Source organism: Bubalus kerabau, chromosome 1 (genome assembly GCF_029407905.1).
Source record: "Bubalus kerabau isolate K-KA32 ecotype Philippines breed swamp buffalo chromosome 1, PCC_UOA_SB_1v2, whole genome shotgun sequence".
In the NCBI taxonomy this organism is placed as follows: domain Eukaryota; kingdom Metazoa; phylum Chordata; class Mammalia; order Artiodactyla; family Bovidae; genus Bubalus; species Bubalus kerabau.
In genome coordinates, this window is record NC_073624.1 from 199,531,616 (window position 1) to 199,559,387 (window position 27,772).

At 40.4% G+C, this 27,772-nt stretch overlaps 1 protein-coding gene across 13 annotated transcripts in view; it reads right to left on the reverse strand.

The window, feature by feature from the left end:
• The window catches only part of SNX24 (sorting nexin 24), a 171,107-nt gene that overhangs the window by 80,447 nt on the left and 62,888 nt on the right, over positions 1-27,772 (reverse strand). For 6 of the 13 annotated variants that reach the window (XM_055549691.1, XM_055549645.1, XM_055549657.1 and 3 more), the window contains exon 2: positions 12,505-12,576. The exons of 6 other annotated variants lie outside the window; for them this stretch is intronic. In XM_055549691.1, the coding sequence (XP_055405666.1) occupies positions 12,505-12,576 (72 nt within the window). Of the gene's footprint in view, positions 1-12,504; positions 12,577-13,154; positions 13,296-27,772 lie in introns of all 13 variants that reach the window. One more of the 13 variants, XM_055549661.1, reaches the window with a different exon arrangement.

The window sequence follows — 27,772 nt, forward strand, 5'->3', positions numbered from 1 at the left end:
TTGCTCCCAAAAGCCAAGGTGAAAACCTCTTAATTCGGGGAGCAGTCGTTAGAGAGCTCAGAGGAGTCCTGTCTCAGTAGAGGTAAAGAAACTGTAAACTAAAATCTTTTCTAATCCAAAGTAACAAACCTTAAAAGCAGACCTGAAGAGAATAAACTGTTTCTGACTAACTTAACCACTTGCCAGAACAAAGTTCAAGAATATTTTTGAGAGCATAAAAACGTTCAGTACCCAACAAGGCAAAATGTACAAACTGCTGCTGCTAAGTCACTTCAGTCGTGTCCGACTCTGTGTGAACTCATAGACGGCAGCCCACCAGGCTCCCCCGTCCCTGGGATTCTCCAGGCAAGAACACTGGAGTGTGTTGCCATTTCCTTCTCCAATGCATGAAAGTGAAAAGTGAAAGTGAAGTCGCTCAGTCGTGCCCGACTCTTAGCGACCCCATGGACTGCAGCCTACCAGGCTCCTCCATCCATGGGATTTTCCAGGCAAGAGTACTGGAGCGGGGTGCCACCGCCTTCTCCAAAATGTACAAAGCCTGGCATTTAATCCAAAAGAAGCAAGAAACTTCAACTCATAATGAAAAGAAAAAACAGTAAATAGAAACTAGTCCAGAAATGACACAGATGATAAAATTAGTAGATTAAAGCATTAACTTGTTATAAGAAAATTTCTTATGTTCAAGAACCTAGAAGAAAGGTTGACTATGTTAAGTGGAGGCATGGAAGATATAAACAAGGCTTAGATAACAGGTGTGGGTCCTACTGAAGAGTAAAAAATGTCTGTGAATAAAAATATACATATACTGGAGGAGATTAGCAGCAGGTAAAACACTACAGAAGATAAGTAAAGTTAAAAATCCAGCAGTAGCAACTTAAATCAACAAAGCATTCATGAACCATGGGAAAACTTTAAACATCAAAGTGCATGTATAATCAGAGTACTCATAGCAGAGGTGAGATGTGGGGAGAGAGGTTGGAGAGAAAGACAAATATGTTTGAAGAAATCTTGATCAAGAATTTCCCCAATTTGATAGAAACTATAAACTTGTAAGTCCAAGATGACCAATGGACCCAAGTACAAGAAACAGGGAAAAAAAACCCAAGGCAAAACATAATCTAATTGTTAAAAACCAGTAAGAAAGAAAACCTGAAAAGCTGCCAGAAAACAGAGACATCACATAGAAAAGAAAGATAAGTTTGAGAGCAAATTTTTCAAATGTTTCTATAAATAACCAACCCTGTGAGTCAATGCATATATATTTCGGTTACGTAAATATGTTCTATGTAAAGTGGCATATATAAAAATCAACGTACAATTTAATCATTATTTTTAAAGTGTTTAGGAATTTTTCCTAAATAGTAAGACCAATAATAACAACAACAATAACAAAGACTTTTATAATTCTTATATGCAGGCACTGCTCCAAGCTCCTTTATCATGACAATCACTCATTTAATTTTCACAACAACCCACCACGGGATAGGTAATATGATCCCCATTTTACTGGCAAGGAAACTGAGGCATGAGTTAAGTACCTTGCCTATGGTAGCTACATTTTGAACTCAGTGATTCGGTTCCTGAATCTGCCTTCTTAACCACTGAACAATACTGATGCCCAATGAGCAGACTCCCTTATAGTCCTGTTCACTGGGGGAGATACTCTGGAGTGGGAACAATGCCTTCCATACAGTCTCTTCTAAGGCGGCTCTGCAGGAACCTAGGGCCCCTGGCAGAGAGGGTGGTAGTGATGCTGGCGTGAGGAATTCACCCCTAACTACAGCCTGTGCTCCTCTCAAACAAACACTGATCTATGTAGAAAGCATACAATTCTGCAGAGTAGAAAAAATCCTTCTCCTGCCAGGATCTCTGTCCATACCGCCTCCTCAGTCAGTCTCCTTACAATCCTGTCCCCAAACTCAGTGTGTATGGTTTTGCTACAAAAACATATGCTTACAAGGAAGACTTTTCAAAAGTCCAAAGGAAATAAACTGAAAAGCATGTTTAATACATAAGAGACTTGGATAAAACTATATTAAGTTTTTTATTTGGATCTGTTTAAGCTACTTGTTGCCTTTCAGAAATTGTCTATACTCATATTAACTCTTTATGTACATATAAAATATGTTATTTTCTTAATACGACTGTAGCTAGAGCATATAGTTCTACTATTTTTGTTTTTTCTACTACTTTTATTCTTTACTTTATTTACTTAATACATAGACACCTTCATTAACGAGCACATTTTGACATACTTCATTCTTTAATGGCTACATAGTACTACCATGCATGTTGTTACCACAGTTTATTTAATGAGGACCCTAATCAAGGTGAATATTAAGTTACTGGAGTATTTTTCACTGTATATTTTTAATACATTTATATACACTTATATAAATATGTACATATATATTTATGTCTACATATACCTACATATATTTTATTTATATATGTTAATGATTAATGTATGTGTATAGACATACACATCTCATTCTTGCTCCTGTGTATGAACTTACACACATATATACAGAAGATAAATTACCAAAAATGTTACCAAATTCATCGCCCTCAAATGTACTAAGTTACCCTACTAAGTTACCAAAAGGATATGGAATGCCTGGCTCATCCTGACCAACACTGGCTACCAGTCACTTTGGCAGTATGATGAGGAAATGAGAACAAATTGGGAATATTTTGTCCAGGGTTTATAGTAGCATAAGTTTCCATTCCAACTGTCTTACACAAAATCACATAGAGACCTGACCTATCCATCTAGCCCTCTACTCTTTGAGAGATCCTTGCCTTCAGAGATGTCTAGAAATTCCCCTGTATAAAGCAAGGGAAGCTTCATGTAACTAAATAAACATATTAAGATTTTCATTTAAGTTTGTTTAAAAAACAGAAACTATACTGTTCATGTGACTATTCTGGCCACAGTCCTAAGAACATTATTAAGTCCTTAGACTTCCAATTGAAAAGAAAAATAAATACTACTTTAAAGAGAAGATTTCAATTTGTAAGTGCGGTTTTGACTACACATTAGTCAGTTGTTTTTTTTTTCCCCCAGTTCGATAACATCTCTGAAGTTAAACTGTAAATTAATGATAAAATATTTTATAATTTGCTTTACACCCAGTTTTTTCAGGAATGTAGCTAAAAAAAAACAAAATAAACTTAAGCTAAAGAAAGACTTAACTTATATTCTAGGTTGAATGATCTCTGTCTTCAGAAGCTCGTATCTTTCATAGTCACTTATTTTCAACAAAAGATAAGAAAAGTTTTCGTACCTAAAAGTGTCTAATAAATAACTTTTAGGTGCCTTATAAATAAAGATGGAAACTCTATATAAAATTAAAGTTTTAAGTCCAGTCTTCCAAGTAGTTTGGATCACTAATGCATTATAATAAGGATATACTAAAGCATTATACTAAGAATACACATAAAGATACACTATCAGCTTCAAAATGACTTTTCTTTATATATATACATACTAGGCAAATTTTCCACCAGGAAGATGGGAAGGTGCTTGTCTCAGACATGCAGGAGAGAGAATATTTTATGTACTACGTTTATGTTTATGAAATTCTCTTTGAAGATTTTTTCAAAAAGGAATTCAAAAAAGCAGCCAAGAAACGGTGGAAATCTAGAAACAATATGCAGGTATTGGGGAATCCTAAAATACCAATTATGCAGCCTAAAAAGTATTCAAATTAGAGTAAGAAGCCAAAGGGTTCCAAGAAGAATGCTTTCAAGAACAAAATGGGTACGATTGATACCTATTATCATTAATGAGGTTTTAGTGATAGCATCAAAGCATTCACCTTTCTCTGTTAAGAAAAAAAAAGTGCTTAAGAATTTCAAGAAAACCAACTAAACAAAACTGTATACAATGTACAGTTCCAAATATAAAGCAAAATAAATGCAACATGATCTGAAACAGTTTAGAGAATTAAGAATGTCAGGACTTCCCTGGAGGTCCAGAGATTAAGACTTCACCTTCCAATGCTGGGGGTGAGGGTTACCCTGGTTGGGGAGCTAAGATCTTACATGCCTCACAGCAAAAAACCAAAACATAAGACAGAAACAATATTGTGACAAATTCAATAAAGACTTTAAAAATGGTCCACAAAAAAAAAAAAAACAACACAAAAAAAACCTGAGCAAGATTGTCCATTTGAAGCAATGCTTGAAACATTCTCCACTGAGCAGTACAGGTTAACAATTTATAAGGCTTCCTTTCCTTCTTTACAATTTCAAAAACTTGATTACATGGTGAAAACATAAATAAATATCTGTACACACACACATATAATTATCATATGGGAACATTAATTATTGTACTCAGCTTTTAGAATCAATCTATACAACAGAGAAGACAATTATTTTTACAGAACAGACTGCAAATATTTTTTGTGTAAAAACTAATGTCATAACTAGCAGAAAACAAGAGATGAATGGAGAAGGAATGGGGTGTAAAGGAAGTAAACGGGGTCCACATCTTTCCATCTTACATAATTGACAGTCAAAGCATGCTGCTTAAAAGTTGGTGAATGAAAGTTGCTCAAGTTACACAGTAACAAATATAAAGTCATAATGTTGGTTTTAATTATGAAATTAAAATCATATACATAGTGAAAATGGAGTAGAGGAGAGTTTAATACAGGAGTGGAATCAACTCAATTCATATTTCTAAGAGATTATCAGAGATTTTCCAAGACACCAAGAAATAGAGATTCAGATACATTATTAATACTTACAGTAACATTGCTTAAAATAAATTAGTAACTTTTCAACTAACTTCTGGTTCTAGAAGGTCATTTATAGACATTTTAGACATTTATAGACATTTTATTTTTCCTTTTACTTATCTATGAAGTGTTGAAATTTTTTCCATCTATATGAAGTACTTTCAGATAATCTAAAAATGACATAACCTCTGCTAAATGTTTTTGTTTTACATCTCTCTGGTTATAAAGGAAAGATTCTCTTGAGTTTATTAATATTTACAGAATTACAGGTTTTCAGTGTAAACCCTACTTACTGACTGATTTTAGCTGCAGCTCCCTGACTGATTACTTGATTATGAAAAGTCTTCATTTTTCTTTTCCTCTTCAGCCACATCTATGACACAAACCCAATCAATCAATTCAGGATGAGGGAAAAAATGCACTCAAATACATTAGGTCATACATATTGATTGGTTAACATAGTTTTTCATTAGTTTCAATATCATATAACTTTAACTTAGATTTCCTATAAAATGTGAATGCTGCTAGTTCTTTGCTTACCTGAATTGTTCTGGCAATAAATTTTATATGGCATATTATGTTAAACAATTAAGCATTCTGGAAGATAGATGCTGTTGTTGCTGCTGCTGCTGCTAAGTCGCTTCAGTCGTGTCCGACTCTGTGCGACCCCATAGACAGCAGCCCACCAGGCTCCCCCGTCCCTGGGATTCTCCAGGCAAGGACACTGGAGTGGGTTGCCATTTCCTTCTCCAGGGCATGAAAGTGAAAAGTGAAAGTGAAGTCGCTCAGTCGTGTCCGACTCTCAGCAACCCCATGGACCGCAGCCTACGAGGCTCCTCCTTCCATGGGATTTTCCAGGCAAGAGTACTGGAGTGGGGTGCCATTGCCTTCTCCAAAGATAGATGCTACGTGAACCTTATCTTATTTTATGACCTGCTTTGAAAGAAGGAAAATAGATAAATGAATTTTATCTGCACTACTTCCTAACTTGGGCAAATTTCTAAGTTTCTTTGAGCCACAGTATCTTCATTAATAAAATACGGAAGACAAAATGATACCTACTGCATTAGTTTGTCAAATAATAAACGTCTTGGTGCTTTGTAAGATGCTCTGAAATGGAATGAAAAATTGCTAACTATGAACACTGTAAAGCAATTATTCCCCAATTAAAAATTAAAAAAATTTCTAACTATGAAGCAAAGACATCACTTTGCTGACAAAGGTGCATCTAGTCAAAGCTATGGTTTTTCCAGTAGTCATGTACTGGGGTCACAAAGAGTCAGACACAACTGAGTGACTAAACTGAACTGCACTGAACTGATGCAGATGATACCACTCAAATGGCAGAAAGCGAAGAAGAACTAAAGAGCCTCTTGATGAAGATGAAAGAGGAGAGTAAAAAAGCTGGCTTAAAACTCAACATTCAAAGAAAACTAAGATCATGGCATCTGGTCCCATTACTCCATGGTAAATAGAAGGGGAAAAATGGAAGCAGTGAGATTTTATTTTCTTCAGCTCCAAAATTACTGCAGGTGGTGACTGTAGCCATGAAACTAAAAGATGCTTGCTCCTTGGAAGGAAAGCTATGACAAACCTAGATAGCATATTAAAAAGCCGAGACATCACTTTGCCTACAAAGGTCCATTTAATCAAAGCTATGGTTTTTCCAGTAGTCATGTACGGATGTGAGAGTTGGACCATAAAGAAGGCTGAGCACTGAAGAACTAATGCTTTCAAATTGTGGTGCTGGAGAAGACTCTTGAGAGTCCCTTGGACTGCAAGGAGATCAAACCAGTCAATCCTAAAGGAAATCAACCCTGAATATTCATTGGAAGGACTGATGCTGATGCTGAAGCTCCAATACTTTGGCCACTTGATGCTGGGAAAGATTAAAGGCAAAAGGAGAAGAGGGTGGCAAAGGATGAGACAGTTAGATAGCATCACTGACTCAATGGACATGAATTTGAGTAAACTCTGTGAGACACTGGAGGACAGAAGAGCCTGGTAGGTTACAATCCATGGGGTCAGAAAGAATTGGACATGACTTAGCGACTGAGTAACAACAACTCACTGGGCTAAAATCACGGTATTGGCAGGGCTGGGTTCCTTTTGGTGGTTCACTGGGAGAAAACGTTTCTGTTTCCTTGTGGTTGTAGGACTTGGTCTTCATTTTCTTGCTGACCCTCATTTAAGGGCAAAGTTTGCAGCTTCTAGAAGGCACCTGTACTCCTTGGTTCATGGTCTCCTTTCTCAATCTTCAAAGCCAGCAACAGGAGATCAAGACTCTCATGTCCTGTTTCTGTGACCTACTTTTCTGCTTCCCCTTCTTTTTAAGCGAGAGACTCATGGGATTACATTGATCCTATCCAGATAAGCTAAATTGTCTCTGTGATCTCAAGGTCCTTAACATTCACCACCTCCATTAAGTCTCTTCTGTATATCAGGAAACATATTCACAGGTTCTGGAGATTAGGGCGCAGACATTTTGGGAGATCCACTATTTCATCACAGACCTAGAGGAAGTGAGACTATCTGGGTGTGGGGGCAGGATGGTCCCAGCAGGTGGAAGATTAAATACTTGACATAGTTATGTGCCTAAAGTGATGCGGAGGGAGAAGAGTCAGAGATAAGGTCTGAATAGTAGTGGAGAGAGGTGAGGAGAAGTAGAAACAAAGGACAGGCTAACATAATTAAATGTGGAGATTCTTTAAAAAAAAAAAAAATGAAAGAAAGAAATGGAAACAAATATAATGGTGAGGTTTGGGAATCTGAGCAACTTGAAGGATGGTGGTGCCAGTAACTGAGCTGGGAAGACTGTCAGGGGTAGGGGGCGGGGGGTGGGTGCAAACAGGAGCTCTGCACTTGTTGCATTAAGTTTGAGATACATGTTAGATAGACATTAAGTGGGTATGTTCAGTGGACTGAATTTACACTTTTAGGGCTTAGGGAGAGGTCTTGGCCAGAGATATACATTTGGGAATCATCTAATTGTGAATGTGATCTAATGTCAGGAGACAGGATCTGATTATCTAGGAAGAGAAGTTTATTCTGCGGTCTTGAGGCCATATCAGCGCTTATGGTTTTCCATTCTAGTATGAGAAAACTTAGCTGCATTTTAAAGTCTTCCCCTTCCAGATTGAAACTTCTCTAGCTCCTCTAGCTGTCCTTCAGAAGACCCACCTTCTGGTTAAAATATAGTTTGTCACTGTTCACCTAAAATATAGAATCCAGGACTTAAGAAAATATGGCCATTCCCCAGTTAGTGAATGGATTATGTCTCCAAAATCTACAATTGAGGTAGTTTAAAACTCAACACAGATTTTCTCATAAGTATAAAAGATAGATTTCAACTCATAAAAAAAACCCTGTTTAGCCCATATATGCAGAAATGACAATAATATTTTGGTAGGAATTATTCATATACATGTTTTTATTGTAGATTTCTTTTTGTGCTTCTATGAGATCTTAGGAACACAATTTCTCATCATTTTATAAAGACCTTTTTCCTGGGGTACTCTTTCTACCCACTTCTGATGCCTATGTCAGAAGCTTTTTCTATCTCCTTTATACTTAAATAAAACTTTATTACACACACACACACACACACACACAAAAGACCTTTTTCCTACTTGAAGAATTAAACATGTTCATTACAGAAAACAAGCAAATAACAGAGGATAGAAAAGATTCTGAGTCATCACATCATACCTACTTTTTGTAATTTTTTTTCCATTTAAACATCATAAGCCACCTTCATTCTAACAGATTCTATCCTATATAATGGTTACATTAAACAGTGCGTGCATGCTCAGTCATGTCCAACTCTTTGTGACCGCATGGACTGTAGCCCGCCAGGCTCCTCCATTCATGGGATTCTCCAGGCAAGAATACTGGAGTGGGTTGCCATTTCCTTCTCCAACAATAATATTTTTATTTCACCCACCAGCTTTGCAGGATAACACAGTGGTTAAGACTTCTGACCCTTGAATCAAACTACCTGGGTTTGAATCCTATGTTTTCTATGGTTCTCTGCTGGGCTTGGGTAGCACTCCATGATTTGGGGCAAATTATTTAACCTTTATAAATCTCAATTTTCCCATCTATAACATGAAGCTTATAAGGGTACCTTTCAAATAGGTTTGTTGTCAGGATTAAATGCGATTATCAGTGTCAATAATTTACCGTATTATCTTGAATTTAGCAAGAACCCAAACAAGAATGTTATCTTATTTAATATCATTATTAACATCTAGTCACTTTCACAGCTGTTTCTGTATCAGCACGGGGGAGGGAGACTTGGTGGACAGAGAGGGAAAAAAGATGACCCCACAGGAGTGTAGCTACTGACCACATCCATCCATCTCCACAAGGGAGAAGGGACTTTTCTCCCATCAGCACAGGTGGTTGAGCCTGCAGGGCAAACCTGTGGCTTCTGCACTCACCTGTATCAGTGCCCACTCAGAACCCTGCGTTGCTGACAAGAACCATCCACTAAGACCCAGTGGAATCCTGACTTCCCTCGATCTTAGTATAAGATTCCTTATCTTTGACCGGTATTCTCCTAAAATCTTTTTGGAAGCTCTAGCTCACTGCTGGCTCACCGTGAACCTTGAGGTCAAACAAAAGTGCTACGTCTTCCCCGAGAATTCTGGAACAGGTGATTGTGAGAACTTGAGGTCAGGCTTACAAAGGACCATGTCCATTTCCACCCATCATATGAGGATGCTGCAATTCTTCTGAAAATTTATGCTGTCATCCAAATCATAAGCCAGCATTTCTGCCAAGCCTTGTGTCATTGGAGAGTCTGCAGTAGTCTTCCTTCATTCAGGCCTGAAAATTCATTCTACAACCTCCCCACTGGTCTCACTGACCCACTCATGCCCTGTAACCATCTGTGCTTCACAGTAGCCCTTTTCAGGCCTCCACCAGATCACATGACTCCTCTGTTGCACTCATTCCATGGATTTCCACCACTCCTGGAGTAAAATTCCAGTCCCTACTGTAGCCTACAAAGCCCTATACCCACAGGCTTCAGAGCCCCTCTCTCTTCTACATCTCCTAATACACCCCTCTTACTTATCCTGGTCTATGCACACCAGTCCCCTTCAGTTCAGTTGCTCAGACGTGTCTGACTCTGTGACCCCATGGACTGCAGCACGCCAGGCCTCCCTGCCCATCACCAATCCACTTCTGCTGCTGCTGCTAAGTTGCTTACTGACCATGAAATCTATCAAGCACATTCCCAGCTTTAGGGTTTTTTTTGTTGTTGCTGTTTAGTTGCTGAGTTGTGTTTGACTCTTTGTGAAACCATGGACTATAGCCCAACAGGCTCCTCTGTCCATGGGATTTCCCAGACAAGAATACTGGAGTGGGTTGCCATTTCTTTCCCCAGCCTTTAACAATATATGGCAACAAAGTAGGCCGAATACAGGAAATAAATGAGGAAGCAAAGAGCGGTTGGAGAGTGAACAAGTAATTAACAGCAAGACAACACACTGGGAAGAACATGTCCACAACTTGGCCCAGTTCAGCAGTCTGATAGTAAAAAAAAAAGTAAGATGAACTATTTTTGTCAGAGAGAAAAATCAGTAAGTTAGACATGATAGAGCAGACAGTGCAGAACCAGATCATTTCCTATAGAAAAATTTGTGGTAGCTGGTCTAAAGAATACTGTTCATGAGGGCATAAGTGCTATGAAAAGAGTTTTGAAATATAGCCCTTTTATTAAAAATAAACTACCCATCTTAATAATTAGCACCACTGTGGAGAAGCTACATGATATGTACAAAGAATGCCAATCTAGAGTCAGACACACCCGACACCCAGATCTGTCACTTGCCAGCGCTGATTCCTTAAGGACATTGCTTATTCACTTTGAGCCTCAACTTCCTCATATGCAACATGGGGATGATAATATCTGTTTCTTTAGGCCGGCGGCAGAGTAAATATGTAAGACGTGGTATATAAAACACTTGGCACTTCACCAGACACAGGCTGGTGCCCTATACATCCTAGTCTCTTCCCAACTGTCATTGGGTTTCTCACAAATCTAAATGGAATCTGAGGCCATCAATAACCTCCAATTCTCTAACACACCATGAAGCTCTATGATGCACTATGCTCTATGATGCTTCTATCTTAAAAAACATCCTCACAAAAAATCATGCAACTCAAAAGTTCAGATATTCCCAATGACATTTGGGAAAAGACTAGAATGTGTATTCTCTCTATATAAATGAGCTTCCCAGGTGGTACAATGGGGAAAAAAATATCTGCCTGCTGATGCAGGAGACACAAGAGACAGGGGTTGGAGCCCTGGGTCAGGAAGATCCCCTGGAGAAGGAAATGGCAATGCCCTTCCCAGTATTCCTGTCTGGAAAATTCCATGGACAGAGGCGACTAGCAGGCTACAGTCCATGGGATCACACAAGAGTTGGACACAACTGAACATACACACACACACACACACACACACACACACTATATGAATATACATATACACACAAGCATATACATGCAGATAGATAAATAGGGATAGACAGATGATTATTTTTTAACTCAAAGAAGTGCAAAGGGTAAGCTTGGGTGGAGAAGAACTACTGCTTACTCATGACGAGTTTTCTTTCTATTGGCATCAAGAATTTAAGATCCAAGACCCTCCTGTGTTGTCTCAGTACGGAACTACTAGTCCTCAGTGGACCCCACGGAGGAAGTTTACTTGAGCACAGGCTGTCTGCAATATGCCTGCCAGCTTCAAAGCTCTGCAGCTCAGGCCTGAAACATGGGCAGAGAGCAGGTAGAGAGGTGAAGCTCTGTTTCCGTAATAAAATACAGACTGTTTTATAGACTTTACAAGCAAGGATGCTTAGGAGACACCCTGTTATTCCTGCTGAAGGGAAAGAAGCTTTTTTTGTTCTATAAACAGTATTAGAAGGCAGGCATCCACATTTTTAAAATGCCCACCTACACAAAGGAAGCTCTTAAAGACTGTAGAATTCTCAACCTTCTTTCAAAATTCCAAATGAGAAAAAATATCAAGTATTTTATGTCCCCAGTATATGTTTGATTTTAAAAACAGATGATGATGATATTTATGTATCCACATATTTATTGAGCACTTACTATGTGCTAATTCCCATTCAAAGTGTCTGATATTTATCAGTGAAGTAAAGTGGCAAAGGGAACTGCCCTCATGAAATTTACATTCTAGCAGGGAAGACAGAGAACAATCGATATATTTTTAAAATAAGTAAATTATACAGTATGTTTTAAAAAGTGATTATCTGGTATGGGAGGAAAAAACAGAACCAGGTAAAAGGAACTTGGAGTGCTGTGGCGGGACAGGAAGAGAGGAGGAAGAGGGGGTGGAGTTGTAAGTTCAGACAGAATGGTTGGACAGCACTGAGATGGCAAGGGCAGGTGATGAAGCTGCATCACAGAACTGAACTTAGTAAGAGTTTTGTTCTCTTAAATTTAAGTTAACCTATCAGTCAAGCCCTTAAAGGAGAATGAAATAATGTCATTTGCAGCAACATGGATGAACCTAGAGATTATCATACTAAGTGAAGTAAGTCAGACAAAGACAAATATCATACATATGGCTTATACGTGGAATAACAAAAAGATACAAGCGAACTTATTTACAAAACACAGAAATAGGACTCACAGACTTATGGTTATCAAAAGGAGAAGGGCAGGGGAGGGGATGAATTAGGGGGTTGGAATTAACACATACACGCTACTATATATAAAATACCTGGAGAAGGAAATGGCAACCCACGCCAGTATTCTTGCCTGGAGAATCCCATGGACAGAGGAGCCTGGAGGGCTATAATCCACAGGATAGCAAAGAGTCAGACATGATTGAAGCGACTTAGCACATATGTAAAATAGATAAACAATAAGGTCCTACTGAATATCACAGGGGACTAAATTCAGTGTCTTGTAATAATCTATCATCAATAACGGGATATAATGGAAAAGAATATATATATATACACACACAAGTGAATCACTGTGCTGTACACCTGAGACTAGCAAAAACACTGTAAATAAAGTATGAAAAGTGAAAGGCACTCAGTTGTGTTCGACTCTTTGCGACCCCATGGACTGTAGCCTGCCAGGCTCCTCTGTCCATGGAATTCTTCGGGCCAGACTACTGGAGTGGGTTGTTGTTCCCTTCTCCAGGCGATCTTCCCAACCCCAGAATCAAACTCAAGTCTCCCACTGTGTAGATGGATTCTTTACCGTCTGAGTCAGCAGGAAAGCAAATGAACTATATTTTGATTTAAAAAAACAATTCAAATTAACCTACTTTTAAAAATTTATTGATACAGGACTATTTAAAAACTGAGTTTATCTAATAAAAAACTTACAAGCAAATGTCTGTATTTAAACAAACATCACCTTTTCTAAATCCATGTAACACACACCATTGCCAAAGACTTTTAGAGAGAAGTTTGCAGTCTAATGAGGCCAGGCCTCAACATGTATCACTGCCATTCTTCATGTAGAATCAGCATTTTTAAATCCATATAGAAGGAGCTGCTAAAGAGGAAAGAAAAAAGAAATATTCCAAGAGTTCCTTGTATTGATTTCTTTTACCCTTAACAAAGAGATTTTCCTAGTTACATGATATATCATAATCACTTAATTTGTCTGACTCCTTTAAAGATACAGAACGATGAATTCAAGAAAAAGGGTTGACTTGCAAAAATAGAATCATTTTGCAAGATTCTGTTGTTAGTATGAGTCACTTTACCTTAGTAATATGACATATGTGGTCTCTATAGAGAAATAAAAAAAGCATTAACTCTAATTCCTGCCATCCCCTAGGGCCTGAGCTAAATCTAAAGCAGTCAGCATCTGAAAAGTCTAAAACTGCTCCGGAGGGCAGGAAGGATGAAGCCTTTCCCTAAGCCTTACCTCTAGATTTAATGTACTAGACACACAAGTAAATCACCTTCAACACCTGGATGTGATCATCTGCTTTCTTTCTCTTCATCGTGTTTCTGCATGGAACCCTGTGCCAGGCATTCCCCCACAGGGCACAACACAGATTTGAAGGGAACTCTCTGATGAAGTCCTTTCCTGGACTAAAGACACTGGTTCGCCATTTAGGGAATTAACACCTGCAGCCACGATTGGTCTACTCCCTTTTCCAAACATTTGCTCTGTGAGTGTCTGAGCACTCTACTCCACACCAAGGCTTTACCAAAGTGATCCTAAGTTCTACAAACTGAAATGTACAAGATCAGTGTAATATGGAAACACGAAAGCATTTCCAGATGGGTGAGCTGCTTGGCCCTCAGAGATAAAGAGTACATTCAATTTAAATAGTTGAGAGTAGAAAAGAGGAGCTATATCCATTTTATTATATAACTTTTCAGAGACAGGCTACAAAAGTATATTAATCTGCAAAGATACATATGAAGAACATAGAACAAAAATATATAAGGATAATTATTTCTCAATTAACATGTGAATGTAAGTTGATATGAATTATTTGCTCAACACAGTGGTACCAAACTGAAGTTGAAATATGACTTCCAAAAGCTAAAAAGTATATCCATAATTATAAAAATGTGAACAACCTAATATTTAGTAGAAAGAGTTAATAGACATAGCACATTCACATGCCATAGAAGATTTATTAACATGAAATGAGATTTTAATCTTGTTAAAGATAAGAGCAAGCTATAGGAGTACACTTTTGTGTTTAACGAAATACATAATCATGAGTGTATGTATATATTATGAACTAAAAAAGTCAGAAGAAAAAAACCACTAAAATATTCTGAAGGAATGAATAATGTTTTTTTTTTTTCTTTTTACTTTTCAAGGTTTTTGCCTCCAATTTTTCTGCATTGAAGATATATCTCATATTGTTTTCTCAAGTTTTGAGTGATAATACTCTCTCAGTTCAGTTCAGTTGTGTCCAACTCTTTGCGACCCCATGAATCACAGCACGCCAGGCCTCCCTGTCCGTCACCAACTCCCGGAGTTTACTCAAACTCATGTCCATCGAGTTGGTGATGCCATCCAGCCATCTCATCCTCTGTCATCCCCTTCTCCTCCTGCCCCCAATCCCTCCCAGCATCAGAGTCTTTTCCAGTGAGTCAACTCTTCGCATCAGGTGGCCAAAGTACTGGAGTTTTAACTTTAGCGTCATTCCTTCCAAAGAAATCCCAGGGCTGATCTCCTTCAGAATGGACTGGCTGGATCTCCTTGCAGTCCAAGGGACTCTCAAGAGTCTCCTCCAACACCACAGTTCAAAAGCATCAATTCTTCAGCACTCAGCTTTCTTCACAGTCCAACTCTCACATCCGTACATGACTACTGGAAAAACCATAGCCTTGACTAGACGGACCTTTGTTGGCAAAGTAATGTCTCTGCTTTTTAATATGTTATCTAGGTTGGTCATAACTTTCCTTCCAAGCAGTAAGCGTCTTTTAATTTCATGGCTGCAATCACCATCTGCAGTGATTTTGGAGCCCCCAAAATCAAGTTTGACATTGTTTCCACTGTTTCCCCATCTATTCTCTCTAGTGAGAGGAAATAAGCTGCAAATCAGCTATTCTGAGTTCCAGGTTCCTCTTTGATCCTTATTAGCTATAAAGATATAAAAACCACTTCTGAGTATTATGCCCTTTCATCATCTATAACATGAGGGTGTTGACCAGATGCTTTCTAATGTCCTAGTTATTTTTCTGATGTATAAAATAACAGCCGTATATTGCTTTGTCACATGTATTTTTCTCCACATCCACTCCGCAGCAGGAACTGTGCCATATGCATGTATTCTGTGCTCTGTTTTACATAACCAATGATCAGGGCAAATAAATGTTAACTCATTCACAACTAACTGCGCATGTGAACCCTATTGTTCAAAATCGGTCTTCAGGGTCAGATTCTATTCAGTTAGTTGTTTTGCTCTCTCTCTCTCACCAAATAGCAAATTCAGTGGAGAAGGCAATGGCACCCCACTCCAGTACTCTTGCCTGGAAAATTCCATGGATGGACGAGACTGGTAGGCTGCAGTCCATGGGGTTCGAAGAGTCGGACACGACTGAGCGACTTCACTTTCACTTTTCACTTTCATGCATTGGAGAAGGAAATGGCAACTCACTCCAGTGTTCTTGCCTGGAGAATCCCAGGGACGGGGCAGCCTGGTGGGCTACCATCTATGGGGGTTGCAGAGAGTTGGACACGACTAAAGTGACTAAGCAGCAGCAGAAGCTATCCTCCCCTAGGGCTTCCCAGGAGGCTCAGTGGTTAAGTACCCATCTGCCAATGCAGGAGATGCAGGACAGGAGGGTTCGATCCCTGGGTTGGGAAGATCCCCTGGAGGAGGAAATAGCAACCCACTCCAGTATTCTTGCCTGGGAAATCCCATGGACAGAGGAGTCTGGTGGGCCATGTATATGCCATGGGGTCACAAAGAGTCAGACACAACTGAGCATGCATGCATGCCCCATCTTCCCTACTGTATGTGCACTATCTGGTGTGAAATCAGGGTGCTCTTTCAAATGTAAGCCCTAAATTGATCTGGGCCAGACAATGTCTTTCAGAAAGACTAGACCACACGTCTCATCCCACTGTTTCTTCTTCTTTTCCAAAATGCTCACCCCTCTTTCTTCCTTGGTCTGAAAGCGAATGCAGTAGGCCCTGTGTGTGACTATTCACCTGAGTTCTCTAGTTCCTAGACACTTCCTCTTGCCCTGGAGGGGAACGTACAACCTCCCATTGTCAGAGGTTGTGAGCACATACTCGCATTTACTCCGGAAAGGATGGATGTAGCCAACAATCTGCTATTAAAAGGATGCAGCTAGGATAACTAGGATTAAAGGGACACGTAAAAGCAGGTCCTTTGAAAGGCATTTTTCTGAAGTTGTTAACAACCTTGTGCCTCTACAGTATGAAAGGGTGTGCTGGGTCCTGATGTGGGTGAACTCTGCAGCCAGTCTGGCGCCAGCGGGGAGCGGACCCATTAGTTGGCTACGCAGACCCTTCTCTTACTACTCTGACAAAGCACACTGTCCGTCCGACAGGTGAAGAGGTGCCAAGTTTGTTTTTTTAAATTTTGTACTGGGGTATAGCCAATTAATAGTGTTGATGGTTTCAGGTGAACATCGTCGGGACTCAGCCAGGCATATACATGTATCCATTCTCTCCCAAACCTCTCTCCGGCCGAGGCAGGCACGTAACGCTGAGTAGAGTTGCATGTGCTATTCAGTAGGTCCTTGAGGTGCCCGTTTTGTTTTGCTTTTTGTTTTGCTTTTCTAGTCAACATCATTATATCTCATTTAAATTATTTTTCTTAATATGTAAACAACCTGGAGTTAATCTACTGCTGGGATCTCTTTAATAGGCTTTCTGAAATAAATGTAACTAAAATGACTAATTTTTCTGGCAACAAAGTAAAAACATGCACCAAACCCTCCAGAAGCAAGTTAAAAGAAGCCCTCACCACTTTCCTGCCCAGGTCTGCTTCTGACTGCAAGATATGGCCTCCAGCTGAGTTTTGTGCTTTCTTTAATCCAAAGATATTCCTACTTCATTAACACAATTCTTCATTTTTTTTCCGCTTTGTTAGCATGAAGGAGAAATTCCGGGCTTTAAAAGATTCAAATGACTTGTCTCTAAATCAGACCTGGACTCTCTCCTCTCAACATGCCGATTTACATGAAATCTCTTAGAGTTTCTCTGCTTCCATAAAATGCGTGTGCCACTGCCCATCAAGACCCAGGTTTGCCTCTTTGCACAAACAGTCCAAAACAGTTTTCCTGATCTGTTTCAACTTGAAGTGTTGTCAATATATGGATTGTCTTGCTTTCTAATTCAGTGAAAAATCTAGTTTTCCATTAGTCTCTGCCTTTCTAATTTTCGATACAGCTTTACTAAATGTAATTATTAAAGGCAGATTCAAGAAAGCAATTACTGAGCTACTGGTTTGTATCTCTGAAGTCTTAATAAGTGGTAAAAAGTTGTAATTGCACTAAGAGTATAAAATGAATTTTTCTATGGATTCGACATATACACCCTTGAATCTGTATATAGGGAGACATATTTAAAACAATATATAGAGCATGCTCTCTTCAAACCTGCATTTAAACTTTATTCAAAGGCAGTGCTTTGGGAGAATGGCATTGAAACATGTATAATATCATATAAGAAACAACAACAACAAAAAGTCTAGTTACTTATTTTAGTTACTTAAAAAAAATAATAAAAAAATAAAAATTCATTGTATAAAAAAAAGTACATTGTAAGATAAAGCAGATTTAAATTAAAAAACAAACAAACAAACAAAAACAAAGGCAGTGCTCTGTGCTGGAAAGACCAGGAAAGGACATTTCAGAAAGGCTACACTCTGCTCTTTCTCCAGGACTCTATGACTTTGGTAAAGGACTTAACTCCCCTGATCTCCTTTTTTCCCATACATCTATAAATATTAATATGTGAGAATGTTAAACTAGATGGCTACCAAGTACTCTTTCAGCCTAAAGTTCTATGAACTATTTATTAAATGCTTAATCTCTGGTAGGCTCAGTATTATACACACACAGTTTCCAAAGCTTAAAATTTAGTGAAAAATAAACATATAATTAATAATATAAATATAAAGTAATATATAAAAGTGCTATCCAGTGATATAAACCAAATTAATTTTCCAAAATGTCCTGAGGAATAGCTGTGCATATGAAATGGAGGATACAGCTTCTTTGACAGTTATCCAAACTACATAATATGGCTTTCTATCTATAGGCAAATAGTGGAACATCTGCTATATAGTCACAAACAACAAACTTGAATGGCGCCACTGTCCCCAAACCAAAATGCCTCTGAAACATTTGGTCGGCATGTAGTGACCATTCAACATTTATCTCAGGCCATTCAACTTTATCTCAGTATTATGATATTATTTATTAGCTCATGAGAGGCAGAAGGTGCAGGTTACTGTCATTATTTTAAAGATAAGAAGACTGAGAATGAGAAAAGTAGATGACTTTTCAGAAGCCTCATAGCTAATCAGGGGTTTGTCTTCTGGAATACAATCATGAGTAGCTTTTCTGCAAAATTAATTGCTGATTAAGGCCATAGAAGCCCCTGTCCCTGTGATTTTTCACCCTTACACAGAAGCTTTAAAGTTTACCTTGAGCATCATCACTACTACCATTATCTGAAGGGACAACTGCAAACTCAAAACCACGCTATAGTGGTTTCTTCAAACCCTCCTTCATGAAGGTCTAACAACCAAATTAGAAGTCAAGGGGGAATAAAATGGGAAATAGAAGCTATCAGGCAAACAAACCACATGGTTCTTCCTTTAATTCTAAGTTGAGAACCTGTATACTATGTCCATACTGAATCACCCTTCAAGGTGGAAGCTACATTTTAAGAACATTGCTGTCGCAAGAGACAGAGTCTTTTCCATGGAGAAGCCATGGCAGGTCCAGAGGTCTTTCCCTGTGGCATTTGAGGAGCAAGGAAAGATGTTTACCCTGGGGGAGCAAATGCAATCTTTGAATATTTACCAAGCAAATGAGTACAGGAATCACGGTGAAGTTATATCGACCCCAATAACAAAATTAAGGCCAGCTAGTAAATTTTCCATATAGTCTAAAGCTAAGAAAAAAGACTGTGACTTAAGAATTTGCCATGCAAGCATAATGAGCCCACACTTCAAGTCACCCACCAGATAAGGCTGAACGGACAGCTTCCAGGCAGCTTATGTGAAGAAGGACTACTATTTAACCCATTCTCTGGTCAAAGATTGTGTTTGGGGAAAACAGACTGCATGCCACTGTTAAGTAAACAGCCCCTTTCTTTAGAGTGCATCAATACTGGCCAGAGTGTCATTAAGCCAGAGAAATAACTAACATAAAATCTGAGATGCAGAATGTTAAAGACCTCAGATTAACTATTCAAAGAAAAGCATTTTACAAGGAGGCCCTGAGACTGAGATCCAGGGTAAAAGCTTCTAAAACACAAAAGCACAAATAATTATAAACACAAAATCTGAGTCACTTGAAAGAATTAAGACAAGGGGGTAAACATTCGACCTCCAGCTTTGAAACACCAAGAGAACAAATCCAGTGATGAACCTTAAGAGGGGCCACAGAAAATGCACCCAAAGGATCCAAATCCACAGAGAAGCTGGGAACAAAAAGCGGAGATCCAGCTCGCCCTGGGAACAGAGTCAGGAGCATGCTTTCCTCACACAGTCAGAATGAACAAGTCACACGCGTGGACACAGACTCTGAACAAAGAAGCAAAAACTAGACACAGTGCAAAGTCCTCTGGGTTTTGTGTTAATTCTGATATTAGGTAGCTATGCTACCCTGAAGGGTCATTTACTCTCACTTCTGATCCCACTCTGTCTGTCTGTCTGCCTATCTACCCAACCATCCATCTAGTGAAACTGTACAGTTCACCTCTATGTGCAAACATGTGCTAGACGCTGTTGTGTTCAGTGAACTAAGAGCACAATGAATAGCCTTACACATGCTCTGCCAGAAAGGACAATTACCGAAAAAGGACACCCTAGTCAGGGCTAAGTCCTCGAGAACGTGATGCAGACACTGAGACCTGAAGCCTCAGGGGGAGGTGAGCAGGGCCAAGGGACAAGGTTACTTTGACTAAGGAAGATTCATTTGAGTAGCTGGACTGTGAGACTAAAAGTTAGGGCCAGGAAAAAGGATCCTTAGGAAGAGAGGGGCCAGACCACACTGGGCCCCTTAAGCCACACTAAAGACTGACTGGCCTTTACCAAATGAGCAACGAGGAGCTGCTCATTGCTAGTAAGCAGGAGCCAATGTGATCAGATGTGCAGAAAAATCACGCTGACTGCAAAATGTTGCATTCCAAAGGGTTCAGAGTGGATGGGGGAGGACTGAGTAGGAAGTTACTAAGTCTTTGCCCAATGTTCTGCTTCACACTGAAAATTTTATGTTCCGGACATTTTCATGTAAGCATTTTATAATTACAATATATCAAATTTAAAATGAACTCAGTCATATAACAATTATGAAACTCACCCTTTAAAAGTTGAATAGTTGGCCTTTTAAAAAGGAAATCATGAGGACCCTTTAAGACCCCACTCTTCAATGGCTCTTCTCCCTTCCTCACCCACACAAGACCAAGAGAAGGCTGTTCTGCTGGTTAAGACAACAGAGAAAACCACTGTAGGTTGCGGGCACTGGTCTAAGAAGGAATAGAGGGGTGTGGATGTCCTCCACCTCACAGGGGATGTGTGGAGGCCCCTCAGGCAATGAAGGCAGTTTGCAGGTGTCCTCAGAGGAAACAAAACAAATCAAGAAAAAAGTAGGGGTGGGGCTGGGGGTGAAGGGACAGGAGAGGTGTTGGGAGTCAGGAATACTATAAAGGCTGGCAGAAGGGGAATGCAAAAGCAGAAGGCATTCTCAGGGCCCTCTCAGTGCTGGACCAAGGGTGAAGTCAGTTGCCCACTTAGGTGAAACAGAAAAGAGTGAAAATCAATGGATATACGAAAACCAAAGTCACCATCGGGGTAAGACACTGAGAGAAGAGCATTTTGAAAGAGAATCAGAACTATTTCACTTGTCCCATAAAGGATACCATAGGGGAAGAATTCTGAGGCCCCCAGATAAACTCTACATGCTAAGTATCTGATGATGGGGATCCAGGTAAAGATGGATTATAATCTACAAGCTCTAGGTTTGTGTTCATCAGGATGAAGTGATGCATTCCACTTACAACTGGGATTCCATGTTACAAAGATCAACTCTGGGTTCTGTCAAAACTGTGTAATGATTAGGCTGGTGACATAATTCTGAAGTATAGGAAGGAAGTACCAACCAAGGCCCTGGTTCCTACCCAGCACATGACTGGGAGTATGGGTAGCCTATTCATGTATTGTGGAAAGCGCTTGAGGACAGAGCAAGCCAGTCTTCAAAAGGGGATGGATAGGGAAGGGACTGATAATAATCAAAGCAGAGTTTTTCACATATCCATTAGTAGAATCCCCCTGCCCTGCTCGCCACCTCAGTCTGATTAAAGGGAGAAATGGCCAGGAACCACCTACTCTGTCTCCATTCTCAACAGAGTCACCCCATCTAATATCCTTCCCTCCCCCACCACTCACTCATCAATACCTGTCTTGCCTCAGGCTAGGGCCTGGAAGACCAGTCGGGATGGCCCTATTTTGAACCAGTCAGTCCTAAAGGAAACCCTGCATATTCATTGGAAGGACTGATGCTGAAGCTCCAAGACTTTGGCCACTTGATGCGAAGAGCTGACTCACTGGAAAAGACCCTGATCCTGGGGAAGACTGAGAGAAGGAGGAGAAGGGGGTGACAGAGGATAAGATGGTTGGATGGCATCATGAAATCAATGGACATGAGTCTGAACAAACGCTGGGAGTTGGTGATGAACAGGAAAGCCTGGTGCGCTGCAGTCCTTGGGGTCGCAAGGAGTCGGACACGACTCAGCGGCTGAACCACCACCACCACCATATTCTTATAACCTTGGTCCTGAAATGAAGGGAAAAGAACTTCAAAAGTAAAAGCGACAGCAAAATGAGTGGCGACGTGATGGCCATGCAAAGAGCAGAAGCCTGGGCTGTAGCCCAGGGGATAAGCCCAGGAGAGGGGAGGTCTCAAGACACCCAGGCAGGAGGCAAAGACTGCCTCAGATCCTGGAAGCTCCAATGCAATTCTGTTATACTGGATTCTTTTAATTACATTTCCCACTGTCAAAGTAAACTTTATCTCTGGTGATTGTAACTTCCTAATCATCTCCCTTTACAGTTGCTACTCCCAATAGTAAAGTGATGGTTGACTATTTATAGAATAAACTGATATCCTTCTGCCTTGAACCTACAAGCCCTCAATCCTCTCTGGCCTCAAAGCTGCATTCCTCAATAGTGAAAAGCATGCACTAGAAAGGATTATTCCATTAGGTAGTTTGCAAAAGATAACCACACCAATGTAATGTGATCCAGTCATTACTACAGGGCCTGCCTCTGAAAATAAGTCATGCCCTTGGCGAGTAATTTTTAAGTACTCTGGTGAATCAGGCTCTGAGCTGGCATACAGTGGGGCAGAGAGATTGTCTCTCCCTGACGGAACTCAGAGAAGAGCTAGAGATGAATTACTTGTAAGTATATGATTATGACTGCAAGAGGAGCTGGAAGGAAGTCATCCTAACAGGGAAACCTAGGAACGTAAGGACAGCCCTGCGATTTAACACTGTGCTCTATTCCTGATGGGGCTTCCTAGATGGTTCAGTGGTAAAGAACTCGCCTGCCAATGCAAGAGACGCGAGTTCGATCCCTGGGTCAGGAACATCTCCTGGAGAAGGGAATGGCTACCCACTCCAGTATTTTTGCCTGGGAAATGCCATGGACAGAGGAGTCTGGCAGGCTACAGGCCATGGGGCCACAAAGAGTCAGACATGACTAAGTGACTCAACCACTACCTTGATGAGATGGACAGGCTAAGGCCATTGTCCTCAGGGTTTACAAAGGCCTGGGTTGCATATAGCTCTCTCCACTCTGCTACTCAGACCCTAGACTTACCCTTGGAGACCAAAAACCCAGGTTCATACTCCAGCATTATTGGCTGGGTGTCTCAGTTCAGTTCAGTTCAGTTTAGTCGCTCAGTCGTGTCTGACTCTTAGCCTACAGTTACTTAAACTCACTGGGCATCAACACTTTCATCTGTTAAATAGAAATAACACCTTCTCTGTGAGGATTTAAATGAGTTAATGCTTACAAGTGCACTGTAGGGTGTCTAGCATACAGTAAGCACTCAACAAATGTTTTAAAAAAAAAACATTTTCATGACCTAAGTATCCCTGAATTTTAGTCAATGCTACTAAAATTATTTGAACTAGTATTTAACGACCCCTCATTGAATACAGCTTAATGTCTTTGACTCACTTTGGAAATGAAGAGTCTAGACTGGTCTTGGAATGTGTGTCCTTTGTTAAATATGGTAATTAACTACTGTGTTTCCTTTTGGGCGTTTAACACAGTTTCATATGCGAAATAAAGAAATGTTTTTTATAATTCAATATTTTAAATAGGTAATATGTTCCTATGGTTTTAAAAGCTTTTTTTAAAAAAAAAGATATGAAAACATACACAGTGAAGCCTCCCCTGGAACCCAACACTGTGACCAGGTTGCACCCTGCACCCTGCTTCGGATGCTGTGGACCGGCCCTTTCAGCCTCGCTATGAGCGCATCTGACTGAGTCAGCCTTACGTTCTTCCCTTTAACACCAAAGGCAGCACAGCACACACTGTTCCACCTCTTGCTTTTTCACTTAGCAATGGAGCCCAGCATTTTCCCACAGGAGGATATGAAGAGGGTCCTTTCCCTCCTTTTACTGCTACATAACATTGTCTTACATGGATACTGTTATAACAAAAGTCTTTTTGGCTACATCTCTTTCTGGATTGACACAAACTTTCCTAATTGTAGTCTTGGCAGTGGGTGATGGAGAAAATGGGTAGAAATATATTGTCATCTGCCTAGATCATTCTTAGTCAAAAAGTAAAGAGCAGCTAGTTACTTTCGGTGGATTTTACCTAAACAATTTACACAATCACTATGCTTCAGTTCACAACAATAACTTTTCCCTTAAATTATTTCAGGACATCTGTTCTGTATTTTACATGTTCCGGGATCGTCTTCCTTCGTGTTCCTATGGGGAGAAGCGCTGGCTGCTACAGTATCCAGTCAGTTACCCTGAGGAGATGTCAGCTGTCAACCATGACTTCTGCTGTGATTTCCCGCTCCTCTCTCCCTTCCCACTCCGGGTGAGCTGTCAAGTTTCTAGTTTCTGACGTGCATTTACATCACTCAATGACATCTGACAGCCGCAAAAGGCCACAGAAAACTGCTTATTGATCAGAGCAAAACTAGTTGACGGAACAGATGAGGTTGTATCACAGAAATGCAGCCACACTCAGGTGATGACATTTTGCTCCCCGTGCACAAGAGCTTAATGGAATACAACTTCATTATATCATGCCACTTGTGCTTACAGGACCAAGCCCATCTCCTGCCTGTTTTGTCTACGTGGTGATGAGGACAATCTATTTGCACTGGTTTCAATGTATTGCTAACCTGATTTGTTCATGGACACTTGCAAACTGCCTGTGGTCTGTCCTGACAAATAGACCAAAAGACACTGAAATCTCAATCTTGCTAAAATCTAATTGCGCTGTCCTTTAAAAAAAAAAAGAAAAAGAGAATTACCACTTACTGGGCCGTAACTACATAGTTTAAAGAAATGGGAAATTTTAGTTATTTCTAAGAACTAAAATGGAGAAAGAATGGCAACCCACTATAGTATTCTTGCCTGGAAAATTCCATGAACAGAGGAGCCTGGTGGGCTACAGTCAATCCATGGGGTTGCAAAGAGTTGGACACGACGAGTAACTTCACTAAAAAACACCAGATTAAGGCCCTTGGCCTACAAACTGTTCTTTTTTTGTTTTAAAGATAACCATTTCAACAATTTCCCATTTCCACCGCCAATGCAGGCAGAGAGTCGACTATAAAGTTATAAATCAGTACATGTCTGATAGAAGGATCATTAAGACAAATAGATGCAAAACGTTTTGCCACAAACATATAAGAAAAGGCAGAAAGAAAGGAAAAGGCAGCAAATGGGACAGAATCACCAGCCCTCGCTGACTCCTAGCTGAAAAATGCTAAAACTTTACCCTGAGGGTTGTCTGGCTTTCATCTTCTGTCTTTAATTCCTCCCTTGAGGCAGGCGTGTTCTCCCAGATTACGCATTCCCACAGCACCTTCACAACCTGTCCACATCTGCATCTTATCTGGACTCAGTATTCTTCTTTAAATAGCCTTTTTACTTCAATAAAAGTTAAAGAGAACTCTAAGGTGAATATGAAAAGAAACACTTGTTTTAAAATCATGTTTCCTGCTGAAGCTTATAAGCCTGCAGCCTGCGCTCCAGTCCTGAGAAAGGGAGATCAGCAAAGTAAAGCCAAGTTAAACGCTTTGGAAAAATTTTAGGAGGTGGGCAAAATGGCATAGGATGAAAAGGTAAGTGAACAGGAAGAACCTTCTCCCCTGTCTATCAGCGTTACTGAAAGTGTGGGCAACCACTGAAATCATGCCCTGTAGCACTGGTGGCCTGTACCTGATACTGTGCAGGGTCCTGTGGGGCTCCTGGGCACAAGGCCTTTCTGTGTCCCCCATGTCTTTGACTACAGGCAACAGCCTTCAATCAGTCTCCACGACCTTCCCAGAATTCCAATGGGCAGACTCAAGCAGTTGTTAATTAGAGAAGGGAGGGGATGAGAGACCAGGGAGAAACAGTGAAGAGCAGCCTTGGGTAAGGTCCTGTTCCCCCACCAAGGGATACACACAACAGTATCTTTAAATAAATAAATTTAAATTAAAAAAAAACAAACAGTATCTTTGAGCTATTCTGCAGATGGGGCTTCCAAGGAGGCTCAGTGATAAAGAATTTGATTGCCAATGCAGGAGACTTGGGTTCGATTCTCGGGTCAGGAAGATCCCCTGGAGAAGGAAATGGCAACCCACTCTAGTATTCTTGCCTAAGAAATCCCATGGACAGAGGGGCCTGGCAGGCTACAGTCCATGGGGTCACAAAGAGTCAGACATGGGACTTAGTGACTCAACAACAAACAACAATTTTACAGACACAGAAACCCCCTCCCGTTGGGAGAAATCAATGATTAACGATGATATGCTGCCCACAAGCATGTATACCCCAGACAGCTGGAGCTGAAAGTTGATGATGCTGATGCCTACTGACCTCACCACTGGCCCATCAGAAGAATGTCCATGAGCTGATACGTCCTTTTTGAACCATTACTATAAAACTTGTCACTATTGTTCCAAAGCTGGCACACACAGTTTTGAAGGGATTAGCCGGCTGTGTTCCCCTTTGCCCGGCAAGGCAATAAACCTATCCTTCTCTACTTCACCCAAAACTCTGTCTCCAAGAACTGATTTGGCACCAGTATACAGAGAGGCCTTTCCAGGTGGCGCTAGTGGTAAAGAACCCACCTGCCAACACAGGAGATATAAGAGATGCGGGTTCTATCCCTGGGTTGGGAAGATTCCCTGGAGGAGGGCATGGCTACCCACTCCAGTATTCTTGCCTGGAAAATCCCATGACCTGGGGTCACAAAGAGTCAGACACGACCAAAGTGACTTAGCATGCACAAAAAGAGAAGCTGAATTTTTGGCATCATATTCAAACCCAGGGAACACGGGCACAGTACAGTGAGTGAGCAGGACCTGGGTTCAAATTCCATCCCTCCCACTTCCTGTATAGCCCCCATCAAATTATTGACCCTCTATGAGCCTTACTTTCCTCTCATCTGTAACAGGAGATTCTGACCACATACAAACCTTAAAGAATTGTTCTGAGGAGTAAGAGATCATGCATGTACACTACTTAGCATACTAGGCAACATTAAGAAAATAGTTGTTGCTGTTATTCCTTTCTTCCCATCTCCTTGTGTATACCTTGAGTTTAAAAACCATAAAACAAAGGACAGAGGACGGAAGAAGCTCAAGGCAGAGGGTACATGAAGAAAAGAAAGAAACGGAAGGACTTCTTTGGTGGTCTAGTGGCTAGGACTTGGTGCTTACATTGCTAAGGGTCCAGGTTTGATCCCTGGTCAGGGAACCATACCATGCAGTGAGGCTAAAATACAAAAAAAAAAAAAAAAAGAAAGAAAGAAAGAAATAAAATAAATGGAGAAAAAAGAGAAAGAGAAGCACATAGATTAAAGAGGGAAAAATGGAGTTGAAAATACAGAGGGTTTTCAAACTCATTTCTGCAGCTTCCTTGCTGGCAAAGCTCTCCTTCCCCACCTCACCCAGGTTCTGATCCCTTCTTTCTGGCAAAGCTCTTGTAACACTTTGCTCAAACTCAGCTGCCTGCCCCTTCAGAGCTGAGGCTTCTTGAAGACAGTGGCCTCATCTCCCCTCACAGCCTCTCATCCACCCTCCACCTTCTTGAGCCTC